At 38.2% G+C, this 20,986-nt stretch overlaps 1 protein-coding gene across 2 annotated transcripts; it reads left to right on the top strand.

Annotated features, from left to right (window-relative positions):
* The first annotated feature begins 41 nt into the window (after positions 1–41).
* Positions 42–20,519, top strand: LOC105480153 (transformer 2 beta homolog). 2 transcript variants are annotated; one of them, XM_011738662.2, is made up of 9 exons: positions 42–229; positions 11,254–11,387; positions 12,383–12,545; positions 13,998–14,186; positions 15,813–15,928; positions 16,715–16,798; positions 18,420–18,479; positions 19,484–19,557; positions 20,122–20,519. In XM_011738662.2, the coding sequence occupies exons 1-9, from the start codon at positions 194–196 to the stop codon at positions 20,130–20,132; spliced, it is 867 nt and encodes a 288-aa protein (XP_011736964.1). In that variant the 5' UTR covers positions 42–193; the 3' UTR covers positions 20,133–20,519. The 2 variants fall into 2 exon arrangements, with proteins under 2 accessions (XP_011736964.1, XP_011736967.1); XM_011738665.2 differs by lacking the exon at positions 11,254–11,387 and having other exon boundaries at positions 53–229.
* Positions 20,520–20,986: the final 467 nt, after the last annotated feature.

Below are 20,986 nucleotides of genomic sequence, written 5' to 3'. Positions count from 1 at the left end.
AGCCTGGCTAAGGAGGGCCGCGTCACATCCGGTAAAGTTAGAGCCCGTGCGGAGGCGGTGCGGAGCGGTTCGGCTCTGAGCTGCTGGGCGACCGGCGCGTCGTGTGGGGCTGCGGCGGAGCCTCCTTAAAGAAGGTGCAAGAGGTTGGCAGCTTCGATTGAAGCACATCGACCGGCGACAGCAGCCAGGAGTCATGAGCGACAGCGGCGAGCAGAACTACGGCGAGCGGGTACGTAGAGCTGCTGTAGGGGGCGGCTGTGTGGTCCTAGCTCCTTGCATCTTTTTCTAGGCCCATCAGCCTCGGGCCAGGAGGCAGAGGCGTTTTAGGCTCCGAAGTCTGAAGCCGGGAGGGCAGGCAAGGGAGACAGCTTTTAACCAAAAAAAGCCCTTGTGGATAGTGCCTTAGTGCCTTTGGTCGTGAAGGAGGGAGGCCACCGGCGGGTTTATGTGGCTTCTGCCTGAGACGGCCGTTTTTCCCGTTATAAGCGGGGGAAGACGAAAATGGCCGCTGCGTCCCCGCGGTGTTGGGGGAGGGGAACGATATCTTATTTCGGCGTTGCTCTCCTGCGAAGGTCCGCCGCAGCCATCTTGGGCTGGCGGGCTGGGCGCGCTGCCAGAGGCACAAAATGGCGGAGGAGCCGCGCGGCAACGCGGGCTCGACCCGCCGCGGGCCGCGCTTCATAAGGTCGCGTGGTGGGGTGGAATGAGACAGACGACGTTCTTTGGGGTCTTTGGGCAGGTGTTTAAGTTAACGAAGGACCGTCTTTGCCTCCACGGAAAGGACGGAGTCTGGGATGTCCTTGGGGCCTCTTAAGATGAAAGCTAATCTGAGGCCGACTAAGTTTGGGCCCGTTAGGTGGAGGGGATTGCGTGAGGGCTTTGTGTTTGGCCTAAATGAAGCGCTTTTCTCTGATAAAGGGCTTCCCAGGCAAAAGTCTGTATCAGTATTCTGTTAGGACAGACCACAAAATCGCTAAGATTATTTTGTGGACATCGCTTTTCCACGGGATTGTGAAGGAGAAATTGGCGGGCAACAATTTACGGCGCCGTTATTTCCTTTGTTTTGAGGCGTTCTAATACTTAGAACCACAGCGTGTGTTGGGTACACTTTTCCTTCCCTTAAGTTTCCACCTTTTAAAGGTGTTCAGTGAGGGTTGATTGAATTGCAGGAACAAGACAGTTCTAGGATTTAAGAAGCATACGTAGCTGGTCTGTGAGGCTCTGGGTATTAGATTCGGAAAGCATTGAATGGTGCGAAGATACGAGGCTTGCTAGAATTAAGAGAAATCTGTTAGAAGGGTAATAGCAAAGCACCATAGAAATTGATTTTTGAGGCTGTTACGGGAATAATTTGTGCTTTAAAAAAAAATTGTTACCTAAGTTTCCCCTTGTTGGTAGAGCTACCTTAAGATCTGAATATGATTTATCAGGTAAATAAGATTATTAAATGTCTTAGCAAACTTTTGATTAAGATTTTAGATGATTCGTTAGAGTATTTTAGGAAGAAACTTTCAGTGATGAAGCGTGAGTTTCCTGTGTAATTTTGGAGCCCAAACTGCTTAATTTGGTTTGAGCTAATCAAGCCTTGCGTTTACATATTCGGAAGAGCATAGAGTTTTTAGTTTTTGATGTTTTTCCCTGAGCTGACTGACTGCAACGTCACGAGTGTTACAGATTTTTTTTTTTAAGTTCTTGCTTTCTTGGGTAACAAAGTTGGGATTGAGCTCAAAAGTTGTTAAAAAGTCGTGACTTCTGTTCTTTGGCAGTTGAATCTGTTAAAACTAGTCATAAAGTCTTTTGTTATTAAACAGAACAATTACTGAGTACTTTTGTACTCCTTCGGAAATACAAAATGACTGGCTTCTGACTAAAGGAGCTCTCGGTTGAATACACGTGAAGAAAGCTTGAGAATGGAAAATTGCCCAAAGAGTTCATTAGTATATTTTACATGAGAAAGGAAACAATTGAAACTGGGTTCCAGTTTGAGACTCGGGTCGAGAAAATTTGAAATTTTCTGATTGGTTATCTTTTTACTAGTAAAAGTACATTGTGTTTTTCACAGTCTTTGAATTGTGAGAGGGAGGTTAACTTAATGTGATAAAAATTGAAATTGTTTTATTACGTGAGTCTTTGCTTTCTGGCCGAGATCTCTAAACTTAAAAGTTGTGAAGTACTTCCATATTGTTGTGTTTGGTGTTTGTGTGTTTGTGTTCCAATTGGAACCTTTAAGGGTTGGAATACACCTGAATCAAACACGTGTCCAGGCTTCCAAAGCAAGCTTGGGAAAACCATAAAGCTCAGTGGAACAGTTTAATCTTAGACATGCCTGTATGATGCTTCTCTGGAGCCAGAAAAATGAGTGTCATTCAACTCCAGGCTTCTGGACTGGGTCTTAATGTAAATCACTAATCTCTTCAAATCAGTGAGATTCTCCCTTATTTATCTGTCTCTAATCCAAGACAGTACCACCCCTCTGTGCCCCACCTTTTCCAGTGACTAGGAGTTTGTTGTTGTGTCCCTCCCCTATAAGGTTGGGTGTGTGGGATAAATTATTCTCAGTTTGGTTACTCAGTAGAATACATTTTGGTGGATATAATATTTAAAGAACTGGTGTGTCCCTCATCCCTTGTTGGTCTGTGGGATTTATTCCCCCATCTCAAAGGTAATAGATTTACACTAAAATTTGTCTATAGGGGTCTAATTAGCAGACTTAACCTGATCTAGCCAAACCACTTTCAAAAGTAAGATCTCATTTTCATCTCCAGATTCAAGCCTCTTCCCCCCAAATTGCTTGCATTTTGTAAAGGGGTTGACTAGCACCCTTTCTTTGCAAAGAGAGGCACTCCTAGCCGTTAAGTCACAATTACAAGAACTTAAATAAAAAGTTGATAGCAAGTTTAGAAGTGCAGGGTAATCTTTAGAGCCCAATAGTGGTCACAGCGTGTAGGGTGTGTGAGATTTGTTTGTTGGTCTGGCACTCGGTGTAATGTTCTGACCCCTTCAACATTGTAACGAGTTTCTGTGAGTGTTTACTAAAGGAATCCAAAAACTAAGGAGATACTGATGTATGCACTAGATGTTAAAGAAAATGTTTTGACCCAGCAGATACTCTGATAGAATACTGGCTATTAATTTTTGTAGAACTGATGTGTTTGCAACATAGGCACATTATCTTTATCATTAGAGATGAATAGCAGCATCTGGACACCAACCCATCAAACTGCCTTTCAAATTCTGCAGTTTTTCTCTTCTTCTGCTTAATCTTGGGATGTCTTTTTGTATTCCTTGGTTTTAGCTCCTGAACTCTAAATTCTAATTTTCAAAACATCTCTGAATCTACTTCTTTCTAAAGAATTGTAGCCATCTCACCAAATTCCTTTAAAGGATTGAACTGTCAAATAGGAAATTGTATTGTTGTGAGTCTGGTTAGGTTTATCAGTCTCTTGAAACCAGGTTGAAATATTTTTTTTTCTTGGTTTTAAACAAGAATGCTTTAATATTGTGGATATTGTCTGGAACTAGAACGTGACATTTTCAAGCTGACATTACAAGTGATTTTATAAGGTAAGTACCACTGGTTTTGCCAAAAGGTTGAAGAGGAATTTAGGTGGTGGGGGAAGTGTTAATGGGATTTGCCTTGCACAGCCTTTTTTCCTTCTTTCTCTACAATGAAACTCAAATCTAGGTGGTAAACATTAATGCTTTCATAGTTATTTTGCCCAGGACTAGGACAGAGCTACAGTTGTGTATATTTATTGAGCCTTAGCGTTATGTTTTATGTTGATTAGTGTTTTTACATATGCGACTGTTAACAAGGCATGGTGACTGATGTTTGGAATTGTAAGTGTTTTGACCCATGTTAGTATTTGGGGGTGTGGGATATGTAGAATTAGATATTGAAATCACTTAGTATTGTTTTTAAACTGCAAGCCAAAGCAAGTTCTTCACCATAGCAAATTACAGTCTTGAAATTCCCCCAAAATCTCTGCTTTGAATTGGGTTTTGGAGGTTACACTGAGATTGATGTTATCAACGTAGATTGTTATGTGACAGTTTGGATGAGGGGCCCCTTTTTCTCTTTAATTTTTGTGGTTAGAAATTAGGTTAAAAGGCAGTCTTCTGAAAAGTCAAAAGATACTTAATACTTTTGTTGGGGAGTACTGAATGTTTTATGAATGTAAATTTAAGAGTCTGTGCTATATTTGCAAGAGAGTTTTTGTAAGCACGGGCCTACAACTAATTTCAGGTGATGGTTTTTTCCAGACACTATTCTCCAGTTTTTGAGGATTTTATCTATCCATTCACCCTTCTGGTAGACATTTTGTCCTTACTATATTGATATGAGCATTGACCTTTCCATAACAGGATTAGTTTTTCTTTGCCCCATCCCTCCCAATTTTTAAAATACTGCCTTGTCGCTTAACTTAATGAGTTTGTGCATGTTTAATGTTAAATGGATTCCAGTTGTATCCCCTAGAAACATTTTAACAAAAATGTGTTGATAGGACAAGTTTCTGTTTATTTCTAACTAGGATCTCTTAACTAAATGTATATAACATTAGCCCAATAGTTGGTCTTCTGGTTTTATAAAGTAGCCACTCGAACTTAGCTGAGTTGAAATAAATCTAATATTTATATTAATTTAGTAATGGTTTTGTTTTTAGACTGTAAGAGAAGGAATCAGGTTAGGAAGGGGCAATGAAATAACAGCGGGAAGGTATCCATATTGGAAACAGTTGTGATAGCTACAGCTATGGCCTCTATTCCTGTATCTTCTGCATCTAAGTGCCCTATTTGTATCAAACTTTTAGGAGGCCCTAAGGAAACCTGCTTGGGCATTCTGATTCCACGATTACATTTGTGCTGCCAGAAAACATTTCCCATTGCATTTTAGTGATGGATATTTAAAGAAAACCAATTACTGTAACTCCCTTAAATAAAAATGTATTTTAAAATTTTTGGATTAAACAATAATTGACTTTAAAACTAGACTGGAAATTATCCTTTTGTTAGGAAAGACATCCCAGCACTTGCCAGGTTAACAATGGTTGTCTTTATGCCCAGATAGGTATAAAGACTTGCAATTTTTTTAACAAAGCCTTACATTTTTTTCAGGAGGAAAAACTAGGAGAGGAAATAATTGACAAATGAAAGATCATCAAGGTGAAATGTATGATTTCAAAATAAATATGGAGGCAGTATTTATTTTATTTTGTTTATCGTGTTCAGACATTTAGACATCAGCTAAATTCAATCTTTTTAATTATTTGAGGTGAGCTATAATTTTAATAGTGCCACCTTTTAAAGTAGTATTTCTCCTTTGGACACCCAGAAGACTTAATATTTTCTTCATTGAGGGGGAAAATGTACAGCAAAACTCTGAAAATACCAGTGTTGGATTCAAGTTTGTTCTGCTTTCCTTCATAGCTACTGGCATATTGTAGGTGGTTGACTTGATTTTGTCTTTTTGTGATTCATACTATAAAATATCACTAGAGCAGCTTTTCCAGGGGGTGGGTTACACTTCAGTTCCAAATTGTCAGGTTCCTTGACACCGTCTTTCTACAGAACTCAAATACAGAACAAAAGTGTGTGACGCTAAATACGTTTCTTTATCCTACCTAGACAAGTCACAATACTGTAAACCTCTTCAACCCTGAGCCTTTGTCATCGTACAAATGAATTGTCCGTGCTTTCCTTTCTTGCACTTATGTATTAATGTGTCACTTTTTGACTAGAGGTGTGCTTTTGACACTTAACCTATTTTCTATTGAATATAATAAGAAGTGTGAAATGTAATAGTTCTTAAAATGTTAAATGAACAGTAAATGTTCAGTGGCGCACTTCACATTCAATTTAAGCATGATAAATCTATTTGGAGTAGAGAAATGAGATTGATTACCATATATTCTAGAACCAGCAGAAAACTATGTAGTTTCAGTTTTTTGAGCTGCATATTCTAGTTTCTTTTTTAATCCAAATCAACAAAGGGATTTTTTTTTCTAGTTTCAGTTTTGGCACTGGATTTTATCCTGGAGTTTTAAAATATTCTTCATCCTGTTCTTTTTCTATTAAGGTTAATGTTGAAGAAGGAAAATGCGGAAGTCGTCATTTGACAAGTTTTATAAATGAGTATTTGAAGCTCAGGAATAAGTGAAGCTGAAATTTGAAAAAATAAAAGAAAGAATGCATGCTAATTATCAGACCAGAAGTCCCACTTGTAGAATATTGAGCAATTTGTGTGAAGTGGGGAAGATGAAAGAAGTCAGAATTTGAAACGGAAGAATGAAGAAAAGAAATAAAAATGAAGTTAAGATAAGAAGTAATCTGGAATCAGAAAGCACTACGCTAAGTAATTACTAGTCTGTTTATGTGTCCCTGTATATTTTGCTAAACATGCATGCATTATTTGTTTAATAGAAGAAAATATATACAGGGTAAAGAAGTGCCTTCCAGGGGAAACGTTTAAATTAGGTAATTCTGATTTTAACTGCTTAGTCAAATGATTGAAATGCAATTTTTAAAAAACAATATTTAGTAGTCAAGCACCAGGTAGCAATGAGCTCTCCAGCATGGGTAACAGTGGGCTTCATGTTGTCCTCTCTAGATAAACATTTTACCTATCTAATGTTGCTGGTCCTGGGGCATGAGTGAATACCTCCAGGGTTGGAACTAGTGGTCTTTGCCACCTCCCTGGACTCTTAGATTGCACTGATCTCTTTCCTTCAGTACTGAGCAATGTGTAGTAGAATATTTTCTGTTAAACGATTTTCAAAAGAATGTCACCAAGATGGTTATGGAACCAAACCCCCAAAATCCAAACAAAGCATTGAATAAAATAGTTCCCTTTGGCATTAGTGTGTTAGTTTTTTCCATATGGCAGTAGTGGAAATCTATGAGCATTTGGGCCCTAAATTTAAGATGCATATTTGCTAAATACACAGGGATGGTTTTTCAAATTCTGTTTCTGTTTAATGCCTATTCCAGCTGATTGACTAGGGTTACTGATAAAATACAGTAGCTTCCCCTTAGAAGAGGTGGGTCACATGAGTGAACAGAATAGCTAATACAAATTGCAGTAGTGGCAGATGCTTTCATTCCTATTTCTCCTTTTCTGCTATCAACATTTAGTTACTGTGATATTAGAGGTACAGGTTACAAAGTAGCTTTATTCTGGTTACCCATCCCTACCACTTACTGAGAAATTCAACCAAAAAGCTGTCTCTTCCTTTTCTGTGTGTTTTATTTTAGCTGAGTAGAAGGGTCAAGTGATTGTTGTAATGTTGTTACTCTCAGTTGGATGAGACAAGTACACATATCAAAATAATATCCAATAGTAGCCAGCCAACAGTTTTCTACCCAATTGAGAATGCCAAGGGTATCATCTCATACAGTTCTTCCTGAAATAAACTTTCTCTGAGAGTTGTCAGGTCTTCATGCTCTTGGAGAAAGTGACTTAAATGGCATTTCTTAGAGAATCCATTTTCTGATGCTTTCAGGCCTGTTTATTTCTGTATCTTGCAAGCAGAAGAAAATTTTCTCATAAGTTTTGCGTTCCTTTGTCAAATTTCTTGCCATAGATAAACTAATGATAACATAAATGTTACTTTTATGTTCCAAATTACTCAAAGAGCAGGCAGGAAGCTGAGGTAAAAGTGATGTGAACGAATATTACATTTTAATTCCAAGCCCATGGATTCTTTTATGAAGAAACCTGACAGGTCCTTGGGGTGCAAAAGAGGAAAATACCTCTTAACCCCCAGCCCACTAAAGGAAAGAAAGCAATTTGGAATCCGGTTATGACCCAAGCTGGATAGACTTAAGGTGAGAAAACATTGCTAGTGGACCGTTGTGTCCATTTGTTTTTGTTTTCCCCCTTGACCAAAGCATCTGTGGGTCCTAGTGTGTCTCCTCCTCGGACCATAGGGAAGATGAAGAGGAGGCCGGCTTCTGTTCCTAAGAACAGGCAGTGTGTGAAAGACCACCTTAATCAGAGGTCTGATTAATGCTAGGGGGAGTCAAAGCAAGGAAGTCGGGATGACAGCGTTTCAGGAAGGTAACCTTTGCCAAGAGAAAAAAATCAGTAGGAAGCATGTAACTTCTGAAGTTGACTAAGTCAAGTAAGCCAGACTTAACTAGTATGATAAACACAGTGTTTTAAGAGATGCAGATGCCCAATTCCAGGCCACCTAAAAACAGACTCCAGTTCAGAGTTCTTGTATTTGAAAATGCTATAGACGTTTAGTGCATACCTGTGTTTATGAGCCACTGTTTTAAATCTAATAAACTATATTCAGTTTTTAAAATAATACAGGGATTGGATGGTGATTCCTTCTTTCAAATACGTTTTTGTAAGGTGGTTGCTGTTCTCAGAATAGGGAGATGTAGATTATTTTGTTGGAAGGCTAAGTGTGCTGTATTTTTACTTGATGTATTCCCTGCAGGTTTTGTGTTAGGATGTGGCTGAGATCCAGTCTTTGAGAGCTTGATTGATTCCCTGAGCATTTTTCAGGGAAATTTTGGCTTTATTCATGCTAATTTTCGGTTCATGGTCCCTTTTTGTGAGGCAGTGGTGTCCAGTTAGTTCTGTCTCTTGGTGTGGTTTTAATGTGTTGACCGTGTCAGCTCTAACAGTGGAATTGGAAGTATCCTTAGATTTAGGGGCTTCCTCAACTGGTTTTACAGATTTGCCTGTCTGCATTAATATTTAAAGTTAACATTATGCTTTCGATTTGGGTGCTAATTTTAGGTCTTATTTTTTGTAGACAAGCTTGCTTTATTCCCTTGCATATGTATTTCCCAGCCAGTTAAATGGCCAAAATAACTTCAGAAGGCTTTAACTTTTTAAAGAAAATATCCCTGATAAAGGTGGAGACGTTTAGGTGCTGTCCCAAACACGTGTCAGTATAGAAAAGGAAGCCTTTGCATTCTGGTATTTCCGTTATTCCTGGCCTAAGAAATGATTGCTTACAAAATGTATCTGCGTAGTCCGTTAGTTTTGGAGGCTGAGTGAAAACTGTGGTTTCCCACATATTGTATCTGTGATCTGCTGGAATTTAAGGAGAAAACTTCATTAAGTCTTATTTTCTAGGTTAGGAGTAGTATCTCTTCCCTCAGTGGACAGGCTGCTGAAGCATCTTAGCTTAGAATAAAAGCTTTTCTGTTAAATAAAGCCAGGAGCTTATTAAAGAGGACCTTGACTTGACCCATTCTTCCTTTATACTCAGATTCCTGGGCCGACTGATTTCTGTTAACTACAGTTACTTTATTGGTAGTCTTTTAACTTAATGTGAAACATCCATATTCTGCTTTCACTTCCATTGAGGTAATCTTTCTAGTGTTGGAGTAAATAGGCGTTTAGCAACTTTTGGGTTCCCCATTTCTATTTTCTCACCTGTATTAATTTTTGCCTGTGGTAAAAGTAGCAAAAACTACACCCTCATTTTTGAGTCTTCAGAATACTTGATAGGGAACTCCAAGGGATTATTTATTGGAATCCCCAGAGCATCACTACATCCTTTAACCATTTCTTGATGTTAAAGGCAGCTGTCCTCACTAATAAAGAAGGGTATCATTTTTCTTTTAATCTCTTTACAGTCACTCATGGAGGGAGGTAGAGGGGAAAGGCTGTCACGTTTCATGTCACCTCACCAATGTTTTATAATGGCCTTGAAGTCATTTGAACGTTTCTAGAGTCGTCTGGGCCTAGAGACCTGAACTCATTTTACTGGATGAGTTAGCCTTTCCTTCTCTGTTAAACCTGAAACCTTAATTTGTCTCTTCTGTGTTACATTATACATTTTTTCCCTGAGCATCAAAGGATCATCCAAATTTTCTCCATTATGCTGTAAACCACAAAACTATCTTCTAAAGTGTTTTGAGGTGTAATTTAAAATAATCCTCTATCTTCTATCCTTTCAAGAATGTCCAGAATACTCTGAAGATGTATCACACAAGGAAATCTCCTGTGATTAAATTTTATGTGGAAGCTTCACCTTTGATTCATGCCATATAGTGACTTATCGTAATACTGCTTCCTTTTGAGTCTTGCTATTTCTGCTCTCTTGAGTAGAAAGGCTCACCAGGCTTTACTTTGTCTAAGTTGGATAACCTAAAATAAAGGTTGCCTTATTTGATAATTTTACCTATCAGACTGATGAGGAGTAAGTAGGTTCTGTCCCTTCCTCATCTGCTGTTTTGGTGCCTTGGCAGAACTTTTCCTTCATTTCATTACTTAATATACCTTTTGTTGATTAATTCTGACTATGTGTCTTTAACTCGTTGATGACCTAGTTGTCCTGGTTAGCCATTCCTTTGCTATTTTCATTACAGATCCCCCCCACCCCTTAACATGCCAGCCAATCCCAATTTTGACTGGGAAAGCTTTGGCTTTTGTATGTAGTTTCTATCCTCTTTCGCTTCCTGGGCCCTAGATTAGGAGCTCCTGATTTAGCTGCCCTGGTTTTAATGTGTGCTTAAGTTAACTAGGTAAGTTAGGTTAATTCCTGGTTTCCCATAAGTTTGCCCTGGCTTATCTCCATTTAGCTGGAGAAACTGTGAAGGATCTCTGATATCTTCTCTACTCTTATTTGTGTGTAGTTCGCTGTTCTGTTGTAGCTCCATCTGGTTGCTTTCAGTTTTTTAGGGAGCCTCCCACCATGGTTAGATGCAATAGGGTTTTACAGGGTTTAGTGTCTTTCACGCTAGCCTTTGCTTTCCACTAGGTTTCTACCTTTCTCTAGGATTTGAAACTGAGATCATCATCTTTATCTCTTTTATCACTGAATTATAAATAATAACTTGAAAGGTCAAGATCTATTTTTTTAAGTAAATTATATAAATTTTATAGGGTTTGTTTTATTGATTGCAACTTGATTGAAATAGGTATAAAGTATAGGTGTCATAGTTAATAAGGTTCCGTCTCACCCTAGTCTTTATGGAGTAACATTCTGAAACACAGTCCTTGGACAGTTCCCTTAACTGCTTGACTTTGGCACCCCTTTCTGAAGGAAGTGGGGTCAAATAATTCTTATCCCTGCTCCAAAAAGGTGGAAGAAAGGACAAGTTAATTGACTTATGTCATTTGGAGCAATGAAACTATAAACACCAGGTATACTCAGTTCCTGCCCTTACCTATATTTTCTTATCTTGGAAAGGGGATTGCTGTCCCTCGCCATTTATCTCACAGCAGCTTATTTGTTTTTAAAGTTGCCCAGAAAGTGTGCAAATTAAACTTTTAACATCTACGTGTAGGAATCCCGTTCTGCTTCCAGAAGTGGAAGTGCTCACGGATCGGGGAAATCTGCAAGGCATACCCCTGCAAGGTCTCGCTCCAAGGAAGATTCCAGGCGTTCCAGATCAAAGTCCAGGTCCAGATCTGAATCTAGGTAAGAAAGACTGTCTTGAGATTTCCTCGTTACTCTTAGCTCTGAAATTGGTGCGTGTTTTGTAAACCAGGAAGTTAGAGAAGGTTAGATTATTTGTTGGCCTATTAAATATTGGCACTAGAAGTGAACTTAAGTTCTGGGAGGCAAGACTAAAAGCGGTTAAGAGCCTGGGCTTTTGGAGTCAGGGTTCTCTATTTTTGTTGGTTTGGGCAGATTATATAACCTTTCAGCATTAGCTTCTTTATAAAAGGCAAATTAGAAATACAGTACCAGTTCTTCAGGGTGGTTGTGAGGATTTACTGAATGTAAGTAAAATGCTTATTAGTATGGCAAATAGACTGCAGAACACTGGCTTTCAGTAATTGCAATTCTTGATAAATAAGTATATACGTGGTGCGCTTTTTTTTTTTTTAAATGTTGGTGAAGAGTAGGCTATATATATACACATCCTGGTTTGCCTGGGACAATACCAGTTTATGCCTGTGGTCAGGCATAATTAACAGCACCCCTTTTCTTAAATGTGTCCTGGTTTCGATGACAACTTAGAGTCACTCTAGTTAGTCAAGAGCCACTCGATTTTTTTGTTTTTGTTTTTAACTGCTGGGGAATACTTGTGATTTTGTTACTGTATTAAGTTAATGATGGGCATAATGGGAGACAGAAAAGTAGAGAAATGGTTTTCTGAGGGGGAAAGATAGGCACAAGCCAACTTAGTAAAATACTGCATGCCTTGATTTGCAAAAGATAAGTAATGTGTCTTTAATTGGAAGAAATACTGGAGGAGAGCTTGTGGTTTTTAGAACGCTTCCTAGCAAAGTTGAAATGACTTAATAATTAGAGAAGAAAAGTATTGATCCTATTAAGTTGGTAACCATGTTAGCATATTCCTGGATTGTTCCCTCTTTTGGAGTTTAACTTTAGAATAGATTAATAAACTTAAAGAAGATAGTATCTGTTGTCAGTCGTAACCTTAGGGAGGTGTCTTTGTCTTGCAGGTCTAGATCCAGAAGAAGCTCCCGAAGGCATTATACCCGGTCACGGTCTCGCTCCCGCTCCCATAGAAGATCACGTAGCAGGTCTTACAGTCGAGATTATCGTAGACGGCACAGCCACAGCCATTCTCCCATGTCTACTCGCAGGCGTCATGTTGGGAATCGGGTAAGGCGAAAAACTGGTTTTGAAGCAGTGAATTGCCTAAATTTACTTTTTCTTAAAGTTAGAGCTGATTTTGACAATAGAGCTTTAGCAGTGGGTGCCTGAGTGAACTTTTTAGTGTTTTGAGACTGTCTTTTAAGTTAATCTTCATGAAGGGGTCTGCGTTTGGGCTACCTGTCATTTAAGCATAATACTGACACAGTGATGATGTAACTCCTTAGCCCATCAAAAGAAACTTCCCACTGTGCATTACTATACTGTACTATAGTATTAGCACATTAGTTCAAAATATAGTTGTATGCTAACATTACTCTTTTTTTCCAGGCTGCATAAACCCAATTAGATGCTCTCCTAACTTTCTCATTTAATTTGAAGCTAATTTCTTTTTGGTGTTGTTAAGGTGTTTTTTACATTTCATGAAAGACTTCAAATTAGATATTTATTGTGATTTCATTGTATAATCCAAGTGGTTTAGGAGGAGGATGCGGGGGGACTTAATGTTTTTACAGTAGAGTAGAATTTTTCCCTAGTAAATTGTTAGTTTATGAAATAAATGGAATCTTTAGGTAAATTCATCACAGCATCTGGAATGTTATCAACATATGGTTCACTCTTTATTCTTTCCTCTGTCATCTTTTTTTGAGACAGGACCTCACTCTGTCACCCAGTCTGGAGCGCAGTGGTGCAATTTCAGCTTACTGCATCCTACCTTCCAGGCTTAAGCGATCCGCTCACCTCAGCCTCCTGGGTAGCTAGGACTACAGGCATGCACCATCACACCCAGTTACTTCTTGTATTTTTATAGACGTGGGGTCTCTGTGTTGCCCAGGCTAGTCTCAAAACTCTCCTGAGCATCAAGCAGTCCACCAGCCTTGGCCTCCCAGAGTGTGTGGATTACAAGCATGAGCCACTGCACCTGGCCAACTCTTGTTTCTTATGATTGCAAGCTGTTTATGACCTGTAAAATGGTTTGGTACACATCCCCTTGGGCTTCATTTATGTACATACACTTGTGCATTGTGTTTCTTGAAAAATCAACCCATACATGCTCATCAATTCAGAGCATTTTATTGAATGGAAAGTGTGTCAACATTAAAATTTTTTCTAGCTGATGGACTCTGTGGTTCCAGTTATCCTTGTGTGTCATGTTATGAATATGTGGATTTTTCTCAGAGTAAATTCATAGAAGGAAAGATGCAGGTTGCTTGTCACCAGCACGAGGGATTGTTTCCCCATTTAATTCTAAGGTTGAAATTTTTTCTTTTGCATTTTTCCTACCCATTCCCAAAAATGCTTATAGTACTTGCTGTAATTTTGTAATTTCCAAGTGGTATTTGGTCTAATTATTACATAATTTTCTTGTTAGTGACATTTTGGCTAGTATATAGCTCCCTTTTTTAAAAACTTTGATTTTATGACAACTTTCCAAAGTTTAAAAAATTTTTTTTTCCCTAGGCAAATCCTGATCCTAACTGTTGTCTTGGAGTATTTGGGCTGAGCTTGTACACCACAGAAAGAGATCTAAGAGAAGTGTTCTCTAAATATGGTCCCATTGCCGATGTGTCTATTGTGTATGACCAGCAGTCTAGGCGTTCAAGAGGATTTGCCTTTGTATATTTTGAAAATGTAGATGATGCCAAGGAAGTAAGTAAAAGTCGACCTGTTCCTTTGTAAACCACCAGTTCTGTTGTTAACACCAAGTACCAGTGACCAGTTGCTAGGATAGGGACAAGGACAAGTCAATAATACTTGGAACTTTTTCTCCAGCCTCTTGTGGAGACTGAGATACCTGCACAATAACAGAAAATTTTGTATAACTTGGGGAAGTTGGTCCTACCACCTACTTTATTAGTTGCCACCTACTGGGGTCAACTATACCCCAATTCCACCAGGATATGTAGTCATTGTTTACATTGAGTTTACATTCTAGAGTCGAAAATAACCAAAAGCAAAGTTATGTTCCTTTTTTGGCAAGTGAATGATGTCATATTTGGATTTTGACTTGAGGCAGAATATAGGAGTCAAGATATGTGAGGCTAGATCCCATTTAAGAAATTCAGACTTCAGGTACAGAAAGGATGGTAGCTAAAGTCGTCTCCAAGTATAGAGAAGAGGAAAAACTGAGAAACACTTAATGACAAGCTCTCTGATAGTCAATGTTGAGATTAGGAATTGAGCTCCATGTAAAATCACTTTAAGTAGGTCTTTATGGAAATTAAAAATTTTTTAAACAATAAATTTTTAAAGGGGTAACCTACGAATGGAACAATTAAAAGCTGAATGCAGCTGGTTACAATGAGTGACTTTGTGGAATTGTAAGATTTGGAGAGACCTCTTAAAATACACAGCTTCATTTTAGGAAAAATTGAGATGCCAAAGGTGTAAGTAGGATTCGCTTGAGTTCACCCATTTCCTAATTAAATTTTTGCAGTAGGGTCACAGCTCTCAGAAAATAGCATAAATTTTATCTTAATCTCTAGTGCCAGAAACTCTCGGGGGCATAAACACTAGCTTGAACATCTGAACTGGAAGATAGCATAGTATTGGAATTAGAAATTTTAATTCTATTTAGGTAAAAGGATGTTTCCTCAAATTATGAATAAACTTTAATGTGTTCGAAATGGGTTATTTTTATTTTTTAAATGTATGCTGTTAATACGGACTCTGGGAAAAGGAACTATATGTACTTAAGACTTTGCTTCAGTCTTAGCTTTTGGCTTCCAGAGAAGGGCTAAGAAAACTTCAAGGGTTAAATAATATGTTCAGGTTTCATGAATCATAGGATCTCAGTCACAACTATTTAACTCTGCTGTTTTAACCCAACAGCAGCCAGATAAATGAGTGGGGCCCTATTCCAATAAAAGATTATTTTGGGGCACTGGAATTTGGAATCCGTGTGTTTCTTCATTTGTCATGAAATACTATTTTTTCCCCCTAGTTATTTAAATTCTTAGCTTATGGGTTATACAGAGACAGCCAGCTGGCCAGATTTGACCTACAGGCTGTAATTTGCCAATTGTGTGCTGCTTTGGAGCTGGAAATACTGTCAGGATTATAGTTAGGTAAAATAATTGCTTCACGTTTTTATGAGTAGCTTTTACAAATGAACATTTAGTGGAGGGAACAACACATTGTAAGTTGTAGACCTTATGTTTTGGCTAACATGAAGATAATGCACCTAACTGAGGTGTGCAGTGGGACCTTACTCAGCCATGGGATAATTAGTGGCTTTGTTCAGGATGTATATAACAATTTATTTATCTTTTGAAGGCTAAAGAACGTGCCAATGGAATGGAACTTGATGGGCGTAGGATCAGAGTTGATTTCTCTATAACAAAAAGACCCCATACACCAACACCAGGAATTTACATGGGGAGACCTACTTAGTAAGTTTATTTTCAAAATAAATATAATTGGTAATTGTTCACTTATCAAAGAAACACATTAGTGGAAAGTCTTCAGCACTTAGATTTGTGCCATAAACTTGACTGTTGATTGATTTAAGTTTAACTATTACAGGTAAAACTGTAAACCTTAGTCAAGTGCACTTTTAAATTTTCTTTTTTGTTTTTGTTGTTTGATTTTGTTTTTGTTTCGTTTTGAGACGGAGTCTCGCTCTGTTGCCCAGGCTGGAGTGCAGTGGCACAATCTCGGTTCACTGTAGCCTTCGCCTCCCGGATCCAAGTGGTTCTCCTGCCTCAGCCTCCCGAGTAGCTGGGACTACAGGCACCTGTCACCATGCCCTGCTAATTTTTTGTATTTTTAGTAGAGACGGGTTTTCACCATGTTAGCCAGGATGTTCTCAATCTCCTGACCTTGTGATCTGCCCTTCTCGGCCTCCCAAAGTACTGGGATTATAGGTGTGAGTCACTGCGCCCAGCCTAAATTTTCTTAAATAGAGCAAAGTGATACTGTTTTTCTTTCCTCTTAGAAATATGTGGGATATGCAAATTGACATCTGGCAGGATCTGTGTGCCTCCTTAACCAAAGATTTTTAAAAATAGGTTTATGTAGAAACAGGGGAAAGGGCAATGTTTGTTCAATATAGGTGAGAATTTTAACAGGAATGATGTTTATTTTCCAGTTAATGTGTCAGAAAAGACCTACTAGCAGATATAAAAAGTCATGTCCAGAAAGATAAGGGAGGTCACCTGATATTTTTTTCTTTATAGTGGCAGCTCTCGCCGTCGGGATTATTATGACAGAGGATATGATCGGGGCTATGATGATCGGGACTACTATAGCAGATCATACAGGTAAGTTATGAGGTAGAAAGGTCAACGTCTGAATCTCAGTAGTGTACAGAGCAGCACTATGCTTAAGTTTTAGCCCTTGGTAAAAGCTTTGCTTTAGTACTTTTACTCTAGAAATGCAGAGCAGAAGCGTAAATCAGATTTTAAGGTTCTGTGTCTTTTAATCAATTTAATGTGTAATTGGATTTCTGTTCAAATATTCTAGAATATAAATGGGATTTAGATGATAACTTATAATAAAATGTTGTATTCTTTTTAAACATTGAATGAGGCTGGGCACAGTGGCTCACATCTGTAATCCCAATACTTTGGGAGGCCAAGGCAGGCAGATAACCTGAGGTCCAGCCTGGCCAACATGGTGAACCCCGTCTCTACTAAAAATACAAAAATTTGCTGGGCATGGTGGTGCATGCCTGTAGTCCCAGCTACTCGGGAGGCTGAGGCAGATGAATTGCTAGAACCCGGGAGACACAGGTTGCAGTGAATTGAGATTGCACCACTGCACTCCACTCTGGGCAACAGAGCGAGACTCTCTCCAAAAAAAAAAAAAAAAAAAGATAATGAAAGCAGAATTATAGGCTGAGACGGGGGGATTGCTTGAGCCCCGGAATTTGAGACTGACCTGGGCAGCATGGGGAGACCCCATCTGTAAAAAAATTGAGGCAGGAATCTGGGGAGATTGAAGCTGCAGTGAGCCAGGTACACTCCCATCTGAGTCTCCTCCCACCAGAGCAAGACCCCACCTTAAAAATTTAAAAAAAAAAAAATTATAGCCTCTGTCTTAGTCTTGTAAAAGCAAATTTCATAAGCCATTTTGGAAAGCCACCACTTTTCAGGCAATTTCTTGGAATCTAATGCATGCATCGTACACTTAGAGGGCAGGTAAAACTGATGCCTTGAAAGAGTCCAGAGAATAATTTTACGACATTAATTTAGTATGACAAGGGTAAGTCGCTTTTTATTGTTGCCAAAAATTTGGTATTTCGGGGTTTGGGTAGGGAAATGTCAATCATATTTTTAAAATAAAGATACGTTTGAGAATACTTCCAAAGATAAGAATGAAGTAAAATCGTGACATTTTGGTCCTCCCTTGCTTTGTCAAAATGTGTAATTTGACAAGTCAAATAATACAGTTAGTATTGACCACTGTTGTCATTGATAATGGTATTGAGGTATGGATGTCTTTTTTGTGGATTATTTGGTAATGTTTTAAGAAGTTAACAGTTGTTAATCATTGTCTGAAAGTGAGTCTGTAAGTGTATTCTTGTTCAGCATTTTATCACCCATGAAAACCCTTTTTTATTTAAAGCATCACTCTGTTGAATGGTACTAAAGGTACTGATTTGTTGAGACTGAGATTAAGCTGTTTGTTTGGTGTTTTTTTGTTTTTTTTGTTTTGTTTTGTTTTGTTTTTGAAGAGCATTTACTTAGGAATGTTCTGTGTTCTAATACTACTCGTTTCAGCCACCAGAGAGAACCCTATGCAGGTTTCTAAAAAGAGTGGCAAATCACTTGACCTGCAAGAAACATCTCATGCTGTATGAAAGTTTTTATTTTACTAAATGAATGACATCATTTTTTAAAACTTACAAACGGAATGCCTGTTGCTTTTCTGTCTTCACAGAGGAGGAGGTGGCGGAGGAGGAGGATGGAGAGCTGCCCAAGACAGGGATCAGATTTATAGGTACGCCAGGAGAGGACTTAGCATCTGTACAACAGTAGAAAGTTTCACATAAAGATGTTTGCCTACTGATGTTTTGGTAAATTATAAGTGGAATACCCAAAATCATACTGTTTGAAGTTCATGAAAATATTCTAACGGAAACTAAATGACTACGTAAAATCTTTTGTATATTTATAAAAATTAATTGGGTTTACAATGGGTTATTATTTAGTGGTACCATTTTATACCTTGATGAGGTACAGTGATGTTAAAGTGACTTTAACTTTAAAGTGAAGTTAAAGTCACTGATGATAACTCATTTTTTTGTCATTATGTTCTTGTATTACATTTTATTTGCTTTTTGTAAGCATCTAATAGCACATGAACAGCTTTTTTTACACAAAGCTAAATCCTGAAGTACTTGTGGAATTAGTTTTGGGTATTCATGAGGGTGCTGTTGGAATTATTGAATGGTATGGGAATTTTCTCTCATTTTTATTTTTAATTTTTGGAGACAGAGCAACACTGTTGCCTAGGCTGGAGTACAGTGGAGCAATTTCAGCTCACTGCAGTCTCTGCCTCCCAAGTAGCTGGGATTACAAGCGTGCACCACCACACACACATAGCTAATTTTTTTGTATTGTAGTAGAGACAGGTTTTCACCATGTTGGCCAGGCTGGTCAAACTCCTGGCCTCAAGTGATCCTCCTGCCTTGGCCTCCCAAAGTGCTGGGATTACAGGCGTGAGCCACACACCCAGCCAGGAATTTTCTTTTACCTCTCTTAATCATACTTCACAAAATTTAAGAGATAAGCAGATTAAAATATAGCAAGGATTATTTGACCTGAAAGTTATTTGGTACTTGGGCCTGATAATGTACTTCATTCTCAAGACTTAAACAGACATCAAAGGTTCATGCAGCATTTCCTTTTTTGGGAACTGATAAAAGGGCAGTATTTATAGTCATAAATTTATATGTTTGGTCTAATTATTGAGACTTAGACAATCTTGACATTTGTTTATAGAAGGCGGTCACCTTCTCCTTACTATAGTCGTGGAGGATACAGATCACGTTCCAGATCTCGATCATATTCACCTCGTAAGTTTTTATCTTAATGATTGTTTATATTGTTGTAGTATGGCTTGCTCTGGTGACAAAATACACCAAGTAACTATTCCCTTTTGCAGATAATGGATTGCTTTCAGGTAGTTTTATCTATACCTATGATTCTGCACACACCCTGAATGGTTTTTTGGTTCAAGAAAGTTTATGGAAACAACCCTTAGAATCCTATTATTTTTTAAGAAGGAAAAATTGGAGAGCCTCCTGAGCCAGAGTAGGCTCAGAGACTCCTGTTGTTTCTAACTGAAATAGTAACTTTAGTAGCTTTTCAAGAGTCCTTAAAAATTTTTGGACAGCACAGAAACATGGATTACTTTTAGCTCTCAGATTGAGTTATACTTCCCAGCAATTTCTGTTATGCGACATTGCTATCTCATTTCTAGTGTAATCGTTACATGGAAGTCTTTCTCTGTTTGGGGGTGGAGGGGTCTGGTACATAGGAATTTCTTAATGGCAGAATATTCTGAAATTCTCAGCATTAAAGTATATTTGATAATTAGTTCACTTAATATTAAAGCATGTTCATTCTTTTCTTCCTAGGTCGCTATTAAAGCATGAAGACTTTCTGAAACCTGCCCTAGAGCTGGGATATTGTTTGTGGACAATATTTTTTATTGTCTCTTGTTTAAAAAGTGAACAGTGCCTAGTGAAGTTAGGTGACTTTTACACCTTTTATGATGACTACTTTTGGTGGAGTTGAAATGCTGTTTTCATTCTGCATTTGTGTAGTTCGGTGCTTTGTTCAAAGTTAAGTGTTTTCAGAAAAGTATGTTTTGCATGTATTTTTTTACAGTCTAAATTTTGACTGCTGAGAAGTTTCTATTGTACAAAACTTCATTTAAAAGGTTTTTCTACTGAATCCAGGGTATTCTGAAGATCGAAGCCTGTGTAAAATGCTACCAAATGGCAAAAAGCAACAATAAACAGTTTGATTTTTACTTTTCTTTCTAACATATCAATGCTTAGCAGAACTATTCAGATTAAGTTGTCAGTAGTAAATTTAAAGACAAATGCCCATTTTCCTCCAGTCCATGAAACATACCATACTTATATAAGTGCAACTAAATGTTAAAAATTATGCTCTGTAACTCTGTACTGCTAGTATTAGAACTAAAAACCTTAAAATACAGCCAGTGCTTAATGCTTATATAAATGTGGATTTGTCAGCTTTTATGTAATCTGTAATATGTATAGCAGGAAATAAGAAACGAAGAGTTACACAGTGTATGCCTTAAAAGGCTGTTTCTTAAAAAGCTGTTACAAGGGGATAATGGTATTTCAACTAGTTATCAGCAAGTGACAATACATTCCACCACAAATATACTCTTGTTCTTCTAGCTTTTAGACTATATGAAAAAACTGGGTGCTTCAGAGTACATGATAAGAGAAGGGAACACTACACCTG

Source organism: Macaca nemestrina, chromosome 2 (assembly GCF_043159975.1).
Source record: "Macaca nemestrina isolate mMacNem1 chromosome 2, mMacNem.hap1, whole genome shotgun sequence".
Taxonomy (NCBI): domain Eukaryota; kingdom Metazoa; phylum Chordata; class Mammalia; order Primates; family Cercopithecidae; genus Macaca; species Macaca nemestrina.
The sequence above is the reverse complement of the archived record's forward strand: the minus strand, read 5'-3'. Positions and strand labels throughout refer to the sequence as shown.